The following is a 20461-nucleotide window of genomic DNA, read 5'->3' on the forward strand; positions in this document are numbered from 1 at the left end:
CTTCTGAGCATCACTCGTCAGCACTTATCAAAGGAAAACAAATAGAAGCGCTTTTAAATTAATTAGCTGCCCCCCCCCCCGTCCTACCCCCCCCCCCCCAAAACCCATTGGAAGTGCTGAAAAGCCCGTTCACAGTTTGGGTCTGAATTTTAACAGGCTCATGTCGTTACTCTTCAGCCCTCCCCCTACACCCCCCCCCCCCCACAATCGCCCACTTCCCCCCCCACCACCTTATGTTTTTCTTTTCTTATATGAGGCATGAAAATGTTTCATAATTGGATACAAAGAATGCTTTTGTTTGATCGGCACTGAACTCGGCCAAAAATCACGGTTTGCATACCCAATGCCTTACCCGCGCGGGGGGGGGGGGAACATTGCTCTGAGGCTGGCAACCGATGCCGGTACTCTACATTGGACGATGGGAGGCACCTGAAACATTCAGTCTTTTCAACAACAACAGCAACAGAAAGGGGACACCCGTTGCTGTGGATAAACTGACAGCACCACTCAAGCGCAGGAAGCTTTGAGATCTCAGATTAGGCGCAGCAGAATTTAGGAATTCTATTTTTTTGTTTTGTTAACACCCCCGGACTGATGAGAATGCCCATGAGCCGTCAGGCAAATTAAAGAAGAATAAAAAAATAATTAAAGAGAGACCCAAAATAAGAGCGGCTCCTTTGTCAATAGCGGTTGGTGCTATGCGGAGAGAGTGCGAGCTCACAGACTGTTTCAATCAAGACCTGGCTGGCCTTCAGAGAGCCGCGATTGTGCTGTGTCGTGTAACGTGGATGGTGCACATTCTCCGTTTGAAGTGTTTCGCAGATAATTTTTTTAAATTGAACAAAAATCTTGGCATCGCGAAGCGCACTTGTTAACTTTTTTATATGTACATTTTTGTTGTTGTTGATGCTGTTGTGGGACATTCCAAGGAGAGTAGAGTGCTTAGATGTCGAGGGACAACTCTACTTTAGGAGATAACGCACGTGCACCTTTATTATTGGGCAAATAAATCAAATCGCTCCAGCAAATCTTGAGATTTTTGTTTTGGAATTTCCCCAAAAAAAAAAAATCCGAAGATTAACGATGCTAGATTAACTTTTGATTGTTCAATCAGCCGCAAAGCAAACATCAGTCCGGCCGCCCGAGACGTGAGACAAATTACGATTGTGTTCATCCACCTGAGCGACTCGGGCAAATTTCATCCCAGGTGCAGCAGAGGTCAGGATATAAATCAGGAGGTGGCGCGCGGTGCCTCTGGTGCCTCTCTCGGAGGTGCCTCTGCTGCGTGAACAGAGGTTCTGGAAAGTCGGGCTGTTAACCATTAATCCATATGTGATTGGTTACGGAGCTTTCAGATTGAGTGTGGCTTACATTTGTAGGACAAGTTTCCAGTGCATGTTTCGTAAAAAAAAAAATTTGCAAAGGATTTCATGAAGTTAAAGCATTTTTGCATTTTATATTCGCAATTAGGTGTATCGTTTCTCATGCCCTCGTTTGCTCGACGGAAGACCACAGGCGGCGTAGAGGTTTTTGGTGGCCTCCAGCAGGAAATGCCGCTTGGGGCCCCAAGCCACCGCACCTTGTATACGGACACGACAAAAAATGCAAAGATCCCCCGTGCAGCCTTAACAGACTGTTGGGGCAGGTGCTGTTAGCGAGCACCTATGAAGACCGGCACGGTACACGAGGGGGTGGGTGGCCGGCACCACGCCCGGCCGCCTTTGTCTCCCCAGTGGCGATGTTTACACACCGCACCAGGTACTCATTTGAGGCTGAGTCAACCTAGAGAAAGGCCCAGTACCGGTTCAGATAATCGTCACTGGTGGTGGCCGTGAGCGGGAATTGAACCCAAGTCGCCGGGTTTGTAGCGCAGTGCGCTAACCGCTGCGCTGCCGCTCTCCAATACGGACACGACACACGCGCACGCACGCACGCACACAGAGCATACATGTGTGTGTAACATATACACACATCAATCAGTATCCTTTAACCTACTGCAAATACCTCTGAGCTTTTTGTTATCGCATACTGCATTTACTATACCTGTGGTGTGTCGTTCCTCTTGTTGACGACTTACGTTTTTACAATTGCCAAATGAATCGCCGATTTGTTAATCTATCCGTTGACTCCATTCGGGGGCTCCCCACAGCCACGGGGACACCCTGTGGGCATAGCTCTTGGCTGACAGGTAAGGCAGACCCTGCAGCTGCAGACAACAATGCAGCAGTTTGTAGACATTGCTTGAACGCGTGCGTGCGTGCGTCTGTGCGTGTGTTTTTTACCCCCCGAGAAGTTGGGTCGGCTAGACCAGACCAAGTGATGCAGGCATCAGCCCAAGCTAAAATATTTGTGCCGGACTCCATCCGCTATGCAGGAGAGGCCACAAATTCCCAGCAACAGAAAAAAAAAATGGCTCGTAGACCTCTACGTAGGCAAACACGAGACGCTTTAACTCACGGCTTGGCGAACCCCATGTGGTCACATTTACTACTGGGGCACCCGACGATGCTATACGCACCACATTTATTCCTGCGTTAAAACCTGACTCCGCGTACATTGCCTTTAATGTGCTAAGAGATATCTCAACCTTCATTGCGATTACTTTGGGGCAGTTGACGTGGCCCAGCGATTCAGGCTGGCCCACCCCTGGCTATCACCGCGGGGTCTATTCGCCGCAACAACACACATTGCCGTCCTCCTCAGAGCGGACTTTCAAGATCCCATTGATGTTATTGGAACAAAAGTGTAGGCGATTGTGTGCCGGCATCATGGTCCAAATTTGTAAACGAGAAACATTACTCGCAAATTACTTAATTTGGTAATGCACAGCAACAATGTCGCCCCCCTCTGTGAAGCTCTTGTCAAACAAAGCGCCTTCAAATTACCAAATTTACCAAAGTATTATGTATCCTATGTGCATCCTCTCTCACACTCACCCTCTGCACACATATATATGTAGATGTCCCAGCCCTTTGCCAATCCACAGTTGTTATTTGGTTCTTTCGGTTAAGTCACGTCTAAAGATAAAATAATAAATTAAATTAAATAATAGAATACGACGTTTCGATTGCAACACAAGCAATCATCATCAGGTAATCGAAACGTCGTATTCTATTATTTAATTTAATTTATTATTTTATCTTTAGACGTGACTTAACCGAAAGAACCAAATAATAATTCCTGCAGTCACGAAAGTTCTAAAATTAAGAATCCACAGTTGGTTAAGGGCATTCCCATTCTGTGCTGCATGTTAGGTTTATACTGGTAGGAACCTCCTGGTTACACCAGCCCACAGAGGATTATTGTGTCCGTCCGTCGTGCAGGGAGGGGCTGGGTGGGGAGGGGAGGGGCTGGGTGGGGATGTTGGGGAAGGGCTGGGTGGGGAGGGTGGGGAGGGGCTGGGTGGGGAGGGTGGGGCTGGGTGGGGAGTGGGAGGGGTGGGGTGGGTGGGGAGGGGCTGGTCACCCCGTGGTGCCCTTATAAAACTCAACGTTTAACCTACTCACGCCAGCTTGTGCCCGCCCTCACAGTCGGGTATATTTGCGGAATACACCACGCCGCCGTTGACCCTGGCCATTGACCAAGCAACCCAACGTTCCTACCAGCTCCCTCCGCAGGAATGTGTTTCGACCATACATCACCACAGTGGTCACTGCAGGTTGGTGAAGGCAGCGAGCATGCGTGATGCAGTACAGAACTCCTGTGCTACCCACTATTTTGTCCCACAGTCTATAGCACCTGTTAAGCATGATGGTCACCCATCCAAGCATTAGCATAGGGCTCAGCCCTTCTTCTAGATTCCTAGATTTCATGAGCTGAGGTGCATTCTGGGTGCTTTGGTCATAGGCACCCGTATGTGTTTTTGTCCATCATAATATATCCACAGCCCTTTGTCAATCCACTGCTGGATGAAGGCTTCCCCGTGCCGTGTCAGTCGTGTGGGCTGTTTGATCACTCTTCAGGATGGTGGTCTGTGCAGATTGGTGAATGGGAAAGGTGCAGGAATGGTTCAGAATTCACTTGCCACTGAGGTCAGTCTTGGCCGGGCATCGAACTCAGGTCGCCGAGTTCATGTTGCTCAGAACTGCTTTTTGTGTTTAGTTTGTTGTCCTTCCCCCGCATCTCCGATTAGCACGGTTGGCTCCGTACGGTGCGAAAGAAGTTCAACGTACATATATAGTGCAGTGCTTTAGCTATGCTACCGACCCCATGTGTTTTTATATATCTATAAGAATCAGACTTACCAATGTTCAGCCACCAAAGCCTGCTGAGAGGTGGTGTTTATTCTGGCAGAGAAATTGCATGAGGCGAGTGCCGGAGTGTTCGGTGGAACGAGGCCCTGCTCGATGGGTGATGAGTGGTCGGATACCATTGCACGTCGCAGGGTACTGTTGTGTGCGTGTGTCTTGTATGTGTGTGGGGAGCGGTGGTGCAGCGGTTATCCCGCTGCGCTTCGAACCCGGCCACCCGAGTTCGATTCCCGCTCACGGCCAACACCAATGGTCGACTCGGCCTCAAACGAGTACCTGGTGCAAGGTAGACAAAGGCGGCCGGGCGTGGTGCTGGCCACCCACCCTCTCGAATGCCGTGCCGGCCTTCATGGGTGCTCGCTAATGGCACTTGCTCCTACAGTCTGCTAAAAGCTATACGGTGTTGGGGGAGGTTGGGATCTTAGTCTTTTTTTGCTTGCATGCCTGTGTATTTGTACTCGTTGACGCTACAATAATGATCCAAACGCAATTGGGACAGCTTTGCCGAAAGTATGTGCATCTCGCGCGGTGGCCATCCACGTTTTCGGCCCGGAGAGGAATACGCAAGCGTGTGGGAGACAGGATGGAGTTGCGGGGGGGGAGTTTGGTGTTTTTCAGCGGGAGGCAGGAGTGAGCCTGACTTGCCCCCCATCCACCCACCCACCCCCTCCTCCATTGCAACAATGGGGCCCTTGTGTCGTCGGCAGCCTCACTAATGAGGGGTTCCACGCCGTTTGTGCGGAGGTATACAATGCAACGAGCAATTTGAGTGCAGATGGGAAGCGTATGCTGCGGCGCTCCCCGGGCAAGTTTTGTGTAATTTCAGCATTCGTTCGTCACGCTTCCACATCGCGGTGTGTCTGGAGGGTGAGTAGATGGCCAGATACAATTTTAAGGACTTTAACTTGACGCGCAAAAAAACATTTTGATCGCAGCGTTAAAGATAAAACGCGCGCTTAGGAAACCCAATCTGAGTTTCTTTGACGAGTATTGAACAGAAAAAAAACCCAAATGCCTATCAAGATATGACATGGAATTTAAAGTACATTTTAATGGTAGTTAAAATACACTTAAACTGAAATTTGAAGCCTAAACGGCACCAACTGAAATAACACAATCACACTTGTGTAGTTGTCAGAAGCTCACTAAATGCTTGTACTAACAATGACTTGGAACAGCATGATTAAGGTACACACTTGTGCGTGTGGCTGGTGGTTTAGAGGTCAGACCGCTGAGCAAGCACCGCTCAGTTCCTGGGTTTCGAATCCGGGCAGCCACCCATGATTAAAACCGATTTCTCAAGTGAAGGGAGTCACCAATAACTGCACCAAAAAGAACTGGCAGACAAAATTGCGTTTTTTACACTTAAATTGGCTAATATCCAGCCCTGTGAATGACAATCTCATAGCAGAGTGTGTGAACGTGCGCCCCCTGCTGTGCAGCGGGTAACAATGCCACGCTAAGATTTTTTTTGGCAAGAAGTTCTGCGAAGAAATCTCCCCTGCAGCCTTTCCCCTTGATACACCAACGGAGGAGCATTGCCCCGCGAGACTCGTACAATCGATTCCTCATCTCGGTGACGCGAGGCCGATCGCGTCAGTTGGAATCAAGCGAAGAAATAAATGTAGAGCGAAGCAGACGGCAAAGGATGCACAAACGCATCGAGGAACATTCGGCATTTTGTCCGCCGTGCCTTTCCGCAGGTGCCTGCAGCATGTGAAGGAGATGTTTGGGCTTTTGTAACGGTGATTAAGATGACCACCCACAACAGGTGGAGTCCACTGACAAGGTCTAATGCATTTTAAGTAGCCTTGCAGTTTTCTCAGCCTTTCTAGTTCTTTACCACCCCCCCAATATTTCCATGGCTTTCTATACACACGGGCACACACTCAAGCCAGCATGTGCGCACCATGCCCGCACGAAACACCCAACACTCACCTGAATAAATACACAAATCACACCCACGCGTGCTGCCCAGCTAGTTATGACACGCAGCCAGTTACAATGCGGCATGTGTACATTTGTAAAGAGGCACCTGTAGAAATACGTTGCCACTTGTCACACTGGTATTATTATTATTTAGCCTTGGAATAATTCCATTTTTATTGCAATCTTTTAGCATTTGAAAATCTATCACAGATTGAAATATTTTTTGCAAAGAAATGTCCGGGACTCTCGTCACGCCGCTTTATTACGGTTGTGCTATGAAATAATTATTTAGGAAATCTCGCAGAGCGGTGCACCCTGTTTGGCAGAGAATCCTCGCAGAAGTGATTTTGATGTTTTTTTTTCTAGAAAATCCGTCAATTGAGCTTCTTATCTTTTACACACTAAGGGTCACAATTTCCCAGAAAGTGTGTTATGAGACTGCTTATCGTCTGACCAGACAAACCACTATTTATAATTTTGACTGTTGACATTATTCCAAATTATGGTTAAAAACAAGGAGATATTTTTTTTTGGTGTGCGGTCGTTGTTGACAACGCTGAGACAATGAATTCACTGCGTTTGAGAGAAAAGTTTAATCAACAGTGGCTGTTTGGAATTGAATCTCGGATTTTAGCAGTGATTTGGCCTCCGGGTTATGCAACCACCTAGTTTTGTCGAGTCATTTTAATTCAGCAATTAACTACTTTTTCTTATATAATACCATTTATATCCGTAAAGGATATCATCTTCTAACTTTGCAGTTGTAGAAGTGTAACGGTGTGTCTAACCATTCGTCAATGCTAGTTATTAAACTCACGGTAAATCTGTCAAATTGCACGTGTAAGATTTTATATTTTGTGTATGTTTGTGTGCAAGCCATTCGTGTGACCCCTGCAGGGTCTAGTGGCTGCGAATCTAAATCAAGACGATTCAGCGAATCACCTTCGCAAGGCAGCCATCGTTCTTGTGTGCTGACAAAAGCTACGGCTGATATTATTTTTCTCCTCAATCTGAGGCTCCTTGTTACATTGCTTTTTAGCTCGCTGTACTTTGAACTTGGTGACCCACGCTCGATTCCCAGCTACGGCGAACATCAATGGCGAGTGACAAACGAACCAGTCCTGTCCTTCCTCCACCCTTCACAAACCGGGCCCTGACCAGCGTGGTGAATTGTGATTAAAACTGCACCGTGACCGACATGAGGTGAGGAGGATTTCATCCAATGGTGAATTGAGGATGACTGGAATCAGTGTCGAATAAGTATCGTGCGTATAAGTAACCGAATCTCAGGAAGCTCTACCAGTATTGTGGTATATTTAATTGTTTGTGAATTGAGCTTGTGTGTGTGTGTGTGCCTTATTTTCCCAGTTTTTGTGCTTGCGATGTTAGTTGTGATTTTCAGTTTGAATTAAACTTGACGGATGCGCGCTTTAATTCCTCATTCTTAATTGCATGCACGAGCGCAATTTATTCCTGCCACACACAAAAAAAAATCGACGTCTGGGTGTGGTCCCACATTGATTTTATTCGGTTGAATACCAACGTCAGTTACTGGAATGCATTTATATGATCCCAAGAGCCAGTTCCGTCAGTAATGAAGGCATGGGTGGCAGGAGCCAGGGGCATAGGAGGGAGGGGGGGGCAATTGGACACTGGAGTGAGTGGGTGGAGGTACGATTCAAACTGTTCGTTAATGGCTTTTCAACTCGTACTGCTGCAGCTGTGTGGGCCCTCTGCATTGTTTTACCCCCTAGGAAGACCGCTGTGGTTAGAGCTCTCCACCAAAAGCACAATATCGGAATTGACCTTGGCCGCATGTTATTGTGCTCTCTTAAATAATGAAAACTTTTTTTTTGGCGAAATTTGTAAAAGAAATTTGTACCTTAACTCCAAGAAGAATTAAGAAATAAAATAAATAGTAATACGTTGTTGGCAACAATTGATGAAGCGGTTTATCTTTCCATTTTTTTCAAAACTTAAAAAAAAAACTTTCACACGTGCATGCAAAATACCGTATACATTTTTTTTGTAAAACTGAGCCTGGCCAGAGCTTTGCCTTGGGTTGACCCAATATTTTGTTGCAATTATTTATTTAAACTTTAAATTTTTTGGGTTTTTTTTTAATTTTGACAGGGCCCCACAGTCTTGCCCAAAGAATGTGTAAAATGTTGGCAAAAGGCTAACACATAAATTGATCCCGTGGTCACCGTAATAAAACATTTATTCGGTATATCAACAACACAAACACCAGGCAACGGCGATGTCTTGGACACGAATTGTAATAACGTTAGCCATGGAATAGCGGTCTCTCTTCAAGCTCCCTTGACTGGCACTGAAAGCAGCGAGTGTTCTTCCCGATGTGCGCTTCAGCGACAGGAAACCGATGCTTGGTGGCTCATGGAAAAACGAAATGAAATATCTCTACTTGATTAGCGAGTCCCAATAAATCACGAAACCAAAAGAGAAATGCAATAAACGGTATAATTATTCACATTCCCGTAATTTTAGGATCTGGATTTACTTTCTCCGCAGATTCTTGGGGCGGTACGGAGCATGGGCACATTAAAGGGCAGCTACCACCTGGCGCTTTTGCCCCGTACCGTGTCTATGAGCTACTTAGCGGCATGTATCAATGTGCAACGTGACATTTTTGCAACGGTAAAGAACAGAATGATGCAGCGGTGGTACAGTTGTGATGTGAACTGGAATCCCAACCTGCGTTGACCAATGTGGTGATGTATGACAACAACAAAAAATAACATGACCAACATGGCATGCCTTTGAGTTTTAAAATAACGTAAAATTGCTGCAGTGAACAAATACACTTTGCTGATTTGAAAATAAGCATTTTCGTATACTGTATTGGACTCAGCGATGGCAGTTGTCAATGAATGTTTAACTCAACCTGTTCACAATTAAAATTAAGAGCGCCCTCTGTTGAACGAACAGCGTGGTCATAAAACTCACGACATCGAAATCATTGGAATGTATACCAATAAACAAAACATAAAGCAAGGCTGAGCTCGATACTTCGCCCAAGTTTTCTGGCGGCTTCAGCATTCCTCAAATACTTTTTTTCCCAGCACCAAATCCCCATGATATAGACAACTTTCCCCTCCCCCTACCCCCACCCGTATAAACACGTGATGCAGGGCAAATCAAAGGGTTGACTCATATCGAACGCCCAAGAGACCGAATGAGCCATGTCAGGTGTGGGCAATCCATATAATCTGAAATGCATGGAGAACTGTCCATCACGCCGTTGACTATTTTTGACCACACCTGGTGTTACTCCCTTGGAAGGGATAGGGGATTCTCAGCTGATCTTGATGATCGCAAGGGATGGCTGCCACGGTGCAACGCGTTGGCGCACTGGACTTGCAGTTCACAGGCCGCGCCGGGTTCGATCTCCCGGCGTGGCAGATGAAACGACGGTGCGAGTTTCTTAACTCCGTCTGCCTCAGTGCCCGTTCGGCAATGCACACGGACACCAAACCACGGTCAGTCGATGGTCACATGCGGTGGGGTAAAGTACGCGGTGCTCCCACCTCTTCCAAGATGTTTGGCCAGTATGGAAGAGTAGGCCAAATACCCTCGAGTCTTCCCCCTCTAGTGGAAGCCCTTCCTCCAGCAGTGGCTTGAGCAAGACATTACAAGGCTGCACCTTTACCTGTATGGTTAAAGAATGTGAAAACGCAATCTCTGGAGTGCAACACGGCTGGAGGTGGTAATAGTCCCACGGGCCATGGAGTCGACGGGTGTAGATCTTGCATTCCTGACAACCTTACGCCTGATTTAAAATGCATGCGGAGAAACGAGACCTGCCAGTGAAAGTGCTCCGCATGGACGGTGCCATTCCAACGGTGCATTGTTCAGATCTTGCGTAATTGCCAAAATGGGATAGCGCTCAAATAATATCAGGATCTTTGCCAAACTCATGGGGTGGGCAATGGAAAGAGATGAACTCCAGATTATCTCGCCATTTATGTTCGCGAGCCTCAGTTGTATACATTGTGCGTGTATATGCCGTGCTCTGATTCAGCTTAAGTTCTCACTTATGGGGGAATACACATCAATAAACGGATGCATTTAAAGGTGTTCTGTGAGAAATCAATCATTATTCTGCAGAATATTTACAGGGTGTTCATGAGGACCATTGTCTATCATTAAAGAATTGGAATTAGACAGCCGTTTGAACTGCATGGTTGAATGTTGGGGCTTATGTAACAGGTTCAGTGGTTAAGTCAAAAATACAAAACACTTGAGTGAGCGTCAATAGTGCAGAGCAGAGGCATTGTAAACTATCGCAGCCGAGACGTTGGCAGGCACTTGGGACTCTCTTAAATATCGATACGACGTGTACCACAAATGTGAGATTTTACATGAGGGAATTTCAGCCGTCTGTCATCCCGCCGCTGAATGACGGTCGCGCCATGCCATGGCATTCATCGGGGTTGTCTCGTTATAATTCACCACGCTGGTCAGTGCAGGTTGGTGAAAGTGGTGGGCAGAACTGGTTCAGATATCACTAGGGGCGGCTCTAGACTAGCTGGCAGGGGCTGGCGTCCCTTAGGTGAATCGTGCAATCGGCCCCCCCACCCACAAACCCCAAGGGCAGAACACATTGCCGCTATTTTCCGTTTCACGTTTTTTAAAGCGTATTTTTTTAAACAGCGGCATTAATTATTCGGTTGGACCATCCTGGTCGTCTGTCCAACCAATAAATTCTCAGAAATGTTGAGAAATAAATTATAATTCATATTCCCTCTGCACGTGCACGGGAATTGAAATAATGATATCTTTGCTATTTTATTAAAAAAAAAAATATTTCTATTTTTTTATTCTCGAATTGTTGGTGCCCCACTTAAACTTGGCACCCTAGGCAACTGCCTAGTTCGCCGATAGTGACGGGCCACCCCTGAATATCACTAATCATTGATGTTTAGCCATGATAAGGTTTCAAACTAAAATTTCCGGATTTGTAGTGCGGTGAGTTAACGACGACTCGTACTAACATATTTTCAGACTACCAAGTGCGTGCCTATAGTTTTATCACACGAGCACAACAAGTTATCGAATTAGAATTTCCTAATAATGGACGATACTTTCACGGACAACCTCACCATTGTCCACTTCACCCGGTGGTAGAGACATCGAGTGTGCAGGCGGTGCAACTGAGTTGGGGCGCACAAGCCAGAGAGGCCCCCGGCTTCCAGTCCATAACCCCATTTTTCATTTCATCCGGCGTCTAGAGATGTAATTACATTTCAATGCCACGTGAATGCAAATTTTTCTGCATTACGGAGTGTGCCAATGTGTGTTTTTACTCCTTGCTTCTATTAATAGGTTGCTTCTTGAGCCGGCAAAGCCACGCTGAGTCTCATGACTCCTTCGTAGGAGGATCCCGTCAGGCTGTTCATACGCTACAGTAATTTCGCTGGAGCAGTCACACCTGATGACGGATGCTTGTGTTGCTTCCGAAACGTCGTGATTTAATTTAGTTGTTTTATTTTTATTTTATTTAGTTTTTACCTATGTGACTTTACCGAGTATGGATCCTTGCAGCCACGAACACTTCTAATCTAGAATGGATCCCGTCAAGTTTTTGCTGTGGGTGGGGGGGGGGGGTTGTCGTGGGACGATAACTGCCATGTATATTGCAACTGAATGATTTCAATTATGTGTTTGAGTAGCAAGCCAAGGTCTGTAATCAATCCGACGTCGTACCGCTTTTTTCTACTACAAAGGCATTGATCGGCACACGGCGTGGCGGAGCATTTTACTGAGGGTGCGATTGTTGCGGTGCGCAGGCGAGCCCCGACTCACGGGCACCGGCACGGTGACCGTGCTGGTGGAGGATGAGAACGACAACCTGCCGCGGTTCGGCGCCGCCGAGCTCCGAGCCGCTGTACCGGAGGACGCGCCCATCGGCTCCGACGTCGCGCTCGTCAACGCCACGGACGCCGACGCCGGACCTAACGCCATCATCAGGTGCCTTCCGGCAGCACCGCTGCCGTGACCTTCGTCGGGGACCCTAGGCGCGCTCCTTCGCTGTCGTTTGCCTATTTACCCATGGGTGGGAATGTCCCACACAGGACTCAATCTGTGTGATACGCAAAGCTTCTCTCCAAAGGACTAGATAAATTTCCCTGCTCCACCACATCCTAAGTGGCACGATTCCACGTTACTAAAGTGTGTATTGCTTGAAAATGTACTGTTTTGCTGTACTCCATTAAGGTATATATTTCAAAAGAACCTTTGTTTGCATTATGATCCATGTGTTCCACTTGCCGCCTCTCGAATGTAATTTTGAGGACATAACATAATTATCTTATTAACTGCTAAGAAAAGCAAGCGGGCTTGTACAGGATACGCCACTAGAATGGATGTGGTCGGCACTAACGATAGAGTGGCAGCCAAAGGATTGAACACGCCTGAGCGGATATCCACCGCGGTGGAATTACGCGATCATCCATTGTGCACAAGACAGCTGGATTGTTGCATCGCCAAACCACGAGAGATGGCGACGGCTAGGGGAGACCTACATCCATATAGGAGGCCTACATTCCCCCGCACCTCTGGTTAGCATGGTTGGCTACTCATGGTGCGAAAGAAGCTCAACATACATACATGCAGTGGACAGGTGACGTCTACTGCTGCCGCTGCTGCTGATCATCATGATGATGATCATGGAACAGAACCGATAGTATAAAGTCACCGCCCAATAACCGAGAATTAGCAATCGGTGCTGAAGCGTTCGTTCGTTTTTTTGGTGCGTGCGTGGAGAGCAGCTACCGACTGAGGGGCGGCGACGGGCACTTCTCCGTGAACCCATCCACGGGGCAGATCATCACGACGGCCAGCCTGGATCGAGAGGGCCGCGAGAGCTACGTGCTGGAGGTGACGGCGCTGGACGGGGGCCCCGCCCCGGGTCTCTCCAGCTCCGCCACGCTCGTCGTCGCCATCACCGACGTCAATGACCACACGCCGCGGTTTCTCAACGCCCCCTACGTGGCCTACGCGCCCTCGTCCGCTCCGGCCGGTGAGGGTCACTTTGCGGTGCGCGCAGGCACGCACGCGTGTGTGTGCCGCCCCGTGTAGAATTCCACGGTGCAAGCGTTAATGGGTGCTCGTTCTCCCTATGATCTATTGAAGCTACGCAAGTGATATTTGAACTGTACTCTTAGTTCTTTCGGTAAAGTCACGTAGGTAAAAAATGAAATTAAAATTAATATAAAAAAAAAGATTTTATTTTATTTTTATAATTTTAATTTCATTTTTTAAATTAATAAAAATAAAATGATTTTTATTTTATTTTTATTAATTTTAATTTCATTTTTTACCTACGTCACTTTACCGAAATATCTAAGAGTATGAATCCTTGCAGTCACGAAAGCTTCAAATCTAGAAATATTTGAACTGGTTCTCAGTCTGCTCGAGGTAAACTGAACTTTGAATTAGTATAAATGAGTAAATTCCAGCTCTGTATAAATATCAGCACTGTGGGGAGACAAAATTTGCTGCACGCATGTATGTTGAACTTCTTTCGCACCGTACGTAGCCAACCGTGCTAATCGGGAGGTGCGGGGGAAGGCTGAGTATGATGCTGCATTTTACATTTGTTGGATGGGCTGATAATTGGCTTGCTTGTCACTGGGTGAATTTGAGTTTATGGTTGGACTCATAACATTCCACCGTTGTATTTTCTGAGAACTATCAAAGCATGCCATCCACTTGTTAAAATTCCTGCATCATCGGTCTTAAAAGAAGGCCATTATGTACTATTGCACATCTCACATTTTAACAAAAAAATTTTTTTCCCATGTACCTTTGGCTACATAATGCAGGAAATAATAACCCTTAATGGGTTCTTGTTAAGTGTAACAAAGGGCATTGAATCTAATTACGTTTTCTCACTTTCTCCACATTCATAAGCTGTATGATCGCTCTTTGCAAAAAGTGAAAAAAAAATTTAGTTAATGTTTCACCAGTTAGGCCTTTATTAGGCGCAATTAAGCCTAAAGTAAATTTTTTCGAGCATGCAAATGAATAATTAACGATAATTACTGCAATTTCGTTCGACAATTGGGATATTTACGTAATTTGTCCCGGGCAAGCATTATTCTTACTCGCCGTTCTCGCACCCTGGATTGAATCACGTAACAGGCTTCCGCCTCACTCGCAATAGACCGCCGTTTTTGCATGCCACTTGAACCCCTCTCGCTCGCCCGGCACTTGGCAGGAACCGCGGTGTTCGCCGTCACCGCCCGCGACGCCGACGCCGGCCCCAACGGGGATCTCCGCTTCTCGCTGAGCGGCTCGGCCTCGGCCGGCTTCTCCGTGGACCCCCGGCGGGGCGTCATCCACGCCGCCAGGGCCCTGCAGGGCCCCCGGGATGACCTTACGCTGACGGTGCGCGTGTCGGACGGCGGCGCACCACCCAGGTCCGCCGTCACCACCGTCACCGTCCGCTTCCGCGACGCCGGCGAGTTCCCGCGCTTCTCGCCCGGTCCGAGATCCTTCTCGTTCCGCGAGGACCAGCCCCCCGGCACAACCATCACGGTGGTGGCGGCCAGGTCAAGCCAGCGTTCGGGACCCGTGTCCTATCACCTGGCCAGCGGGGGGAACCTCGGCGACGTTTTCGCTGTCGATCCGCAGTCCGGGGAAGTGTCCGTTCACCGCGCTCTTGATCACGAGTACCAGCATCACTACGAGCTTGTGGTAGAGGCGAGGGACTCGGGGTTCCCCCCGTTTTCCGCCTACCTCAAGCTGGAGGTGGACGTCTTGGACATCAACGACAATGCTCCCGAGTTCTCCTCATCGAGATTTTGGGCCAAGGTGCCGGAAAACACGCCCCCCAGAACCATCGTCGTCCTCACAGCGGTGGACAAGGACTCGGGAATAAATGGGCAGGTCGATTACAGCATTATCGATGGCAACATTGGAAACGTGTTTCGCATCAACCCCAACTCCGGCGAGATAAGGTCAGTTTCTACGCTGGACCGGGAGAACGTAGCAAGCTATGAGCTCACCGTAAGGGCCACCGACAGAGGATCTCCAACTCAACATAGCACCGTGAAAGTGCTGATATCCGTCACCGACGAAAACGACAACTCGCCCCGCTTCACGCAAATCTTCAGCGCCCACGTGCGAGAAGACGCGGCGGTCGGCTTCCCCGTGCTGCGCGTGAGCACGTTGGACGCGGACGAGGGACCCAACGCCGCCATCACATTCTCGCTGCTCGACCCCAGCCTCCCGTTCTCCATCCACCCAAGCACGGGGGAGATCACCGTCAGCCGGCGGCTGAATCGCGAGGACCGCTCCGGCTACGCCGTCAAAGTCCGCGCGAGCGACCCGGCCTGGACGGTCAGCACGGACGTCACCATCGTTGTCGACGACGTCAACGACAATGCGCCGCGCTTCGGCCAGACGGCCTACTATGTCGAGTTCCCGGAGCCGTCCGATGGCGAGGCCCTCGTCGCTCGAGTCTCGGCCTCCGACGCGGACGACGGCGCCAACGGACAGGTCTTTTTCTTCATGAGGTCGCAGACGGAGAACTTTCGCGTGGGCCGCGATTCGGGAGAGATCCACAGCGTGCGCCCGCTCCGCTACAGAGACCCGGCGGGCGGCGGCAGCGGAGCGAACCTCAACAAGTACAGCTTCGTGGTGACCGCGATGGACCGGGGCAGGCCCCCCCTCTCCAGCGACGCCACGGTGACCATCAACGTCGTCGTGCCGAACGCCAACGCGCCCCGGTTCCTACGCGAGCGCTACTCCGCGCCCGTCGCCGCCACCGTCCGCGTGGGCACGAGGATTCTCAACATGAGCGCGGTCGACCCGGACAGGGACGTCAACGGTCAAGTCGCCTACTCCATCGTGGGAGGGAACGCGTCGCGCCGCTTCGATGTGGACGCCGGCGGATTCCTGCAGCTGCGCGCCTCGCTCAACGGCGACTCGGGGTCCACCTTCAGCGTCACCGTGGAAGCCAGGGACAGGGGCCGTCCGCCACTCTCCTCACGGGCCACGGCGATTGTCCGCGTGACGGAGGAAAACCAGTACGCGCCGCGCTTTGCCCACCCGCCGCTGGAACTCAGCCTCCCGGAGAACCACCCGGCGGGGTCGTCGCTCGCGCGGGTCACCGCGACGGACACGGACGCCGGAGTGAACGGGGCGATCGTCTACTCGATCGCAAGCGGGGGCGGCAGCGGCCTGTTTGACGTCGGCCGGGAGAGCGGGGACATCCTGCTCGTGGGCGAACTGGATTACGAGACGGAGAAGCTCTACAACCTCAGCGTCTGCGCCGCGGACGGTGGTTGGCAAGCGAAGACCGAGTGCAGCGGGGTGAGCATCTCGGTCACGGACGTCAACGACAACCCGCCAATGCTGAACGCGTCGGACTACTACCCGGTCATTCCAGAAAATGCACCGAGTGGAACGACAGTTCTCGTCCTGGACGCCGTCGATGCCGACTCGCCGAGCAACGCTGTGACAATGTACAGCCTGGATGATGGGGAAGCAGATTTATTTGTTCTCAATCAGAAAACAGGTGTTCTCACCACCCAGGGCTTCCTCGACTACGAGACAAAGCAGACGTACGAACTGACAGTTCGGGCTTACAATTATCCGGATACATTCCACTACAGCACGGCACAGGTGCACGTGCAGATCACAGGTGTGAACGAGTATTTTCCAAGGTTCGTGCAGCGGGAGTACAACTTTGTTGTCTCCGAGTCGGCCCCGGTGGGCGCGCCGGTGGGCTCGGTGTTCGCCACGGACCGTGACGCCGGGGTCGACGGCACGGTGTTCTACATGCTGTTCGGCGAAAGCCGGAGCAAGGGCTTCTCCGTCAACGAGCGGACGGGGGAGATCATCGTCTCGTCCCAGCTGGATCGCGAGAGGGAAGCCTCGGCGACGCTCCGGGTCATCGCCAAAAATGCGGGGAGCATCCGCGGCTTCGACGTGGACGAGGTTCTCGTGAACGTGGCCATCACCGATGCCAACGACCCACCCGTGTTTTCGTCGGCGCTCTACCACGGGCGCGTGAGCGAGGCGGCGAGCGTCGGCACCCACGTGGTCGGCGTCAGCGCCCACGACTTCGACTCGCCGCCTGGCTGGAGGACCTTCTCCTTCCTGATCCAGAGCGGGAATGCGGGACGGGCGTTTTCGATCAACGCGCACACCGGCCTCATCGCCGTGGCTTCCCCGTTGGACCGCGAATCCGTGCCGCTGTACAACCTCACCGTGGTCGCGGTGGACATGGGCGAACCCCCGGCGACTGGCACCACGGTGGTCGTTGTGGCGCTGGAGGACGTCAATGACAACGGGCCCTTCCTGTTGACCTCGTCAGCCAAGGTGACGGAGAACCAGCCGGCGGGGATGACGGTTCTCAACTTGGAAGCAGGTGACCCGGATCTTCCGCCCAACAAGGGACCGTACACCTTCCAGCTCCTCGGTTCCGACCCAGCCTGGCGTGGCTACTTTAGCCTGAGCTCTAGTGGGCTGCTCAAGACGGCGCGTCCAATTGACCGAGAACAGAAACCGGAATTTCACCTGCCGGTTGCGATCGCTGATGCCGGTTCGCCGTCACTAACCTCCACTGTCACGCTTCACCTGTCCGTGCTTGACCAAAACGACAACCCGTCGGAGGCCCGCGACGTTCGCGTGCACGTCAATTACTTCGGCAGCCCCTTCCCGGGCGGCTTTATCGGCGACGTCCGACCCAGGGACCCGGACATCTCCGACAGATTCAACTGCGATCTGACGTCCGGCCCATTCAACGTCTTCAGCTTCCAGCCCAACACCTGCCGTCTCATCTCGCAGCCGCGCTCGGCCGAGGGGCGCTTCGAGCTGAGCGTGCGCGGCAGCGACGGCAAACACTCGCCGGCCACCACCACCGCCCGTGTCAATTTCGGCTCGTTCTCCAACGCCACGCTGGAGAGCAGCGTGCTGCTTCGGCTGTCCAGGCCCAAGACGCCCAGGGAGTTCATCGGGCAGTACCTGCGGGATTTCGTGCAGGCGTCGGACGCTCGCCTGGGCAGTCAGGCGGCGAGCGTGCAGCTGTACGCCGCCTTCGTTTACGGGAACGCCACTCACCTGCTGCTGTCGGGGCGGCACACGGGCGGAAGGTACCTGAGCTCCGACGTCCTCGCTGCTTTCTTCGCCTCCAACTCGGACGCCATCCAGCGGCAGAGCGGGGTCGTCGTGGACGCGGCGAACGTCGACCCCTGCGCCGCGCCGTCTCCCTGCGCCAACGGCGGCCACTGCGCCAAGCGCCTGGCCGTGGGGCCCACGGCGACGGTCGTAGAGAGCGCCTCGGTCATTTTGGTGTCGCACGAGGTCCTCGAACCGGCGGTTTGCACCTGCACCGCAGGCTACGCTGGGACCTGGTGCGAGGCCGACATTGACGAGTGTCTGTCAACGCCCTGCCGGCACGGTGGCTCCTGTCAAAACCTGCCAGGTGGTTTTGCGTGCCGCTGCCTGCCAGGGTTTTCCGGGACAGCTTGTGAGACGGACGTGGACGAGTGCCTGGAGGGACCATGCCAGAATGGGGGCCTGTGCCACAATACACAGGGAGGCTTCGCCTGCGACTGTTCTGCGGGATTTTCAGGTATGGCGTTTTCATGTAATTGTTTTAAAACGAGCAAGCCGTTAATTATTGTAAATGCACCGTGTACACGCATGTTTTTTTTTTACAAAATCCAATACTTTTCATCGCTCGAAATTAGTTTTACTAACATTTTTAGTTAGTAAAGTGTAGAAACAGCATTGACGGTTAAATAAACTCCTTGCGCGTCGAACCTTCGATTCTGTCGACTCGCAGGCAAAATCTGTGATGTGACGGTGGACAACTGCGCTTCGTCTCCGTGCTATAACAACGGCTCTTGCGTCAACACCGCCACTGGATACTCATGCCGATGCCCGTTTGGTGAGTGACTCTCCATCAGCACTGTCAAGGCAGAGCGACAAAAAGCCAACCGCGGCTATAATTGGCTGTGGCGCTCCTGACATTTCGTTAAATTTAATTCGTGTGAAATCGTAGACCGTCGCGAGCTAACTTGGCAATGGTCTCGATGTGGAAATAACCCAAACCGCGCGAGAATGCACAATTACAATCCCCCTTTTTTCGCGAGTCAGAGCACAATGCAGGCCGCGTGTGCCTCTCGTTACGAGGAAAGTGCTCCAGCTCAAGCGACACGCGTCTGCGTGCGCGCGTTGTGCGCGCGTGTCCCCAGGCATGAGCGGGGCGCGCTGCGAGCTGACCAGCTACGGTTTCTCGGAGCTCTCCTTCCTCGAGGTCCCGGCGCTCGACGGCCGCAGCAACGTACTCGCCGTGGAGTTTGCCACGACGCGGCGCCACGGCCTGCTGCTCCTCACTCACGGCGCGCTCTCGCCGGGCACGGCCGTCGCTCCCGATGCCGAGTTCCTGGCTCTGGAGGTGCGCGACGGACGCGTGCGCTTCTCCTACAACCTGGGCCAGGGCGCGGTGCACATGGAGACAGCCCAGCCGGTGGCCGATGGACATTTCCACACGGTTATAGCCAAGCGCTTTGGAGCGGTGAGTCCACCTCGAGCAGTGGCGGCCTGCGGGTGTATATATATATAATAGAGAGATATTGATGGTGAGCAATGGGAGCTCATAGTCATAGGGGAGCGAGGGAGGAGGGAGGTCGAGGGAGGGGGGTATATACAGTTTGTAATCTTCATAATAAGCAGGTAATTATTGTTTAGGATTTCGTTTTTCAATAGTGGGGCCATCCCCCGTGGCCTCTATTGATGAGAACCCATGAACCTCAAGCAACATTACTGTAAAATCGATCCCCTTCTCCTCCCACCCATGTATACGACTCATAATGACATATATATACACACACACAATATATGTACTAAATATATGAAATGTTTATTTTGCAGTTGGCTCGCTTCATTAAACATGTACATTAGATCAGAGGATTATGGCACACAGTCACGCGTTTGTGGTGGTCTTTGATTGACCGAGTGAAATAAAATAAATTGTGGTGTTTTTTTTATATTACATTTTGCCAAGCATTGAATAGTGCGCATTCCGGCCAGCCTTCAAATAGGTGTTTGTTGACTCACGTTGGCTTTGTGCATTCCTCCGAACACCCCTTACAGAAGCAGCAAGCTTGTTCATATTACTCAGTTTGAGACCACGCTGTGCCTCGCTAGACCTTAGACCGACTCAAATTATATATTTCTTGTTATTGAATATTACCGTTTATATATTCAATGATTTATTGGAAAAATAACAAATGTTCCCACTG

General features: G+C 50.8%; 1 protein-coding gene across 1 annotated transcript in view; it reads left to right on the top strand.

The window, feature by feature from the left end:
- The window catches only part of FAT4 (FAT atypical cadherin 4), a 131475-nt gene that overhangs the window by 92803 nt on the left and 18211 nt on the right, over positions 1–20461 (top strand). Inside the window, exons 12-16 of the mRNA XM_078863227.1 lie at positions 11990–12170; positions 12971–13221; positions 14422–18786; positions 19000–19104; positions 19412–19734. Of these exons, the coding sequence (XP_078719353.1) occupies positions 11990–12170; positions 12971–13221; positions 14422–18786; positions 19000–19104; positions 19412–19734 (5225 nt within the window). The remainder of the gene's footprint in view (positions 1–11989; positions 12171–12970; positions 13222–14421; positions 18787–18999; positions 19105–19411; positions 19735–20461) is intronic.

Source organism: Lampetra fluviatilis, chromosome 15 (genome assembly GCF_964198595.1).
Source record: "Lampetra fluviatilis chromosome 15, kcLamFluv1.1, whole genome shotgun sequence".
NCBI lineage: Eukaryota > Metazoa > Chordata > Hyperoartia > Petromyzontiformes > Petromyzontidae > Lampetra > Lampetra fluviatilis.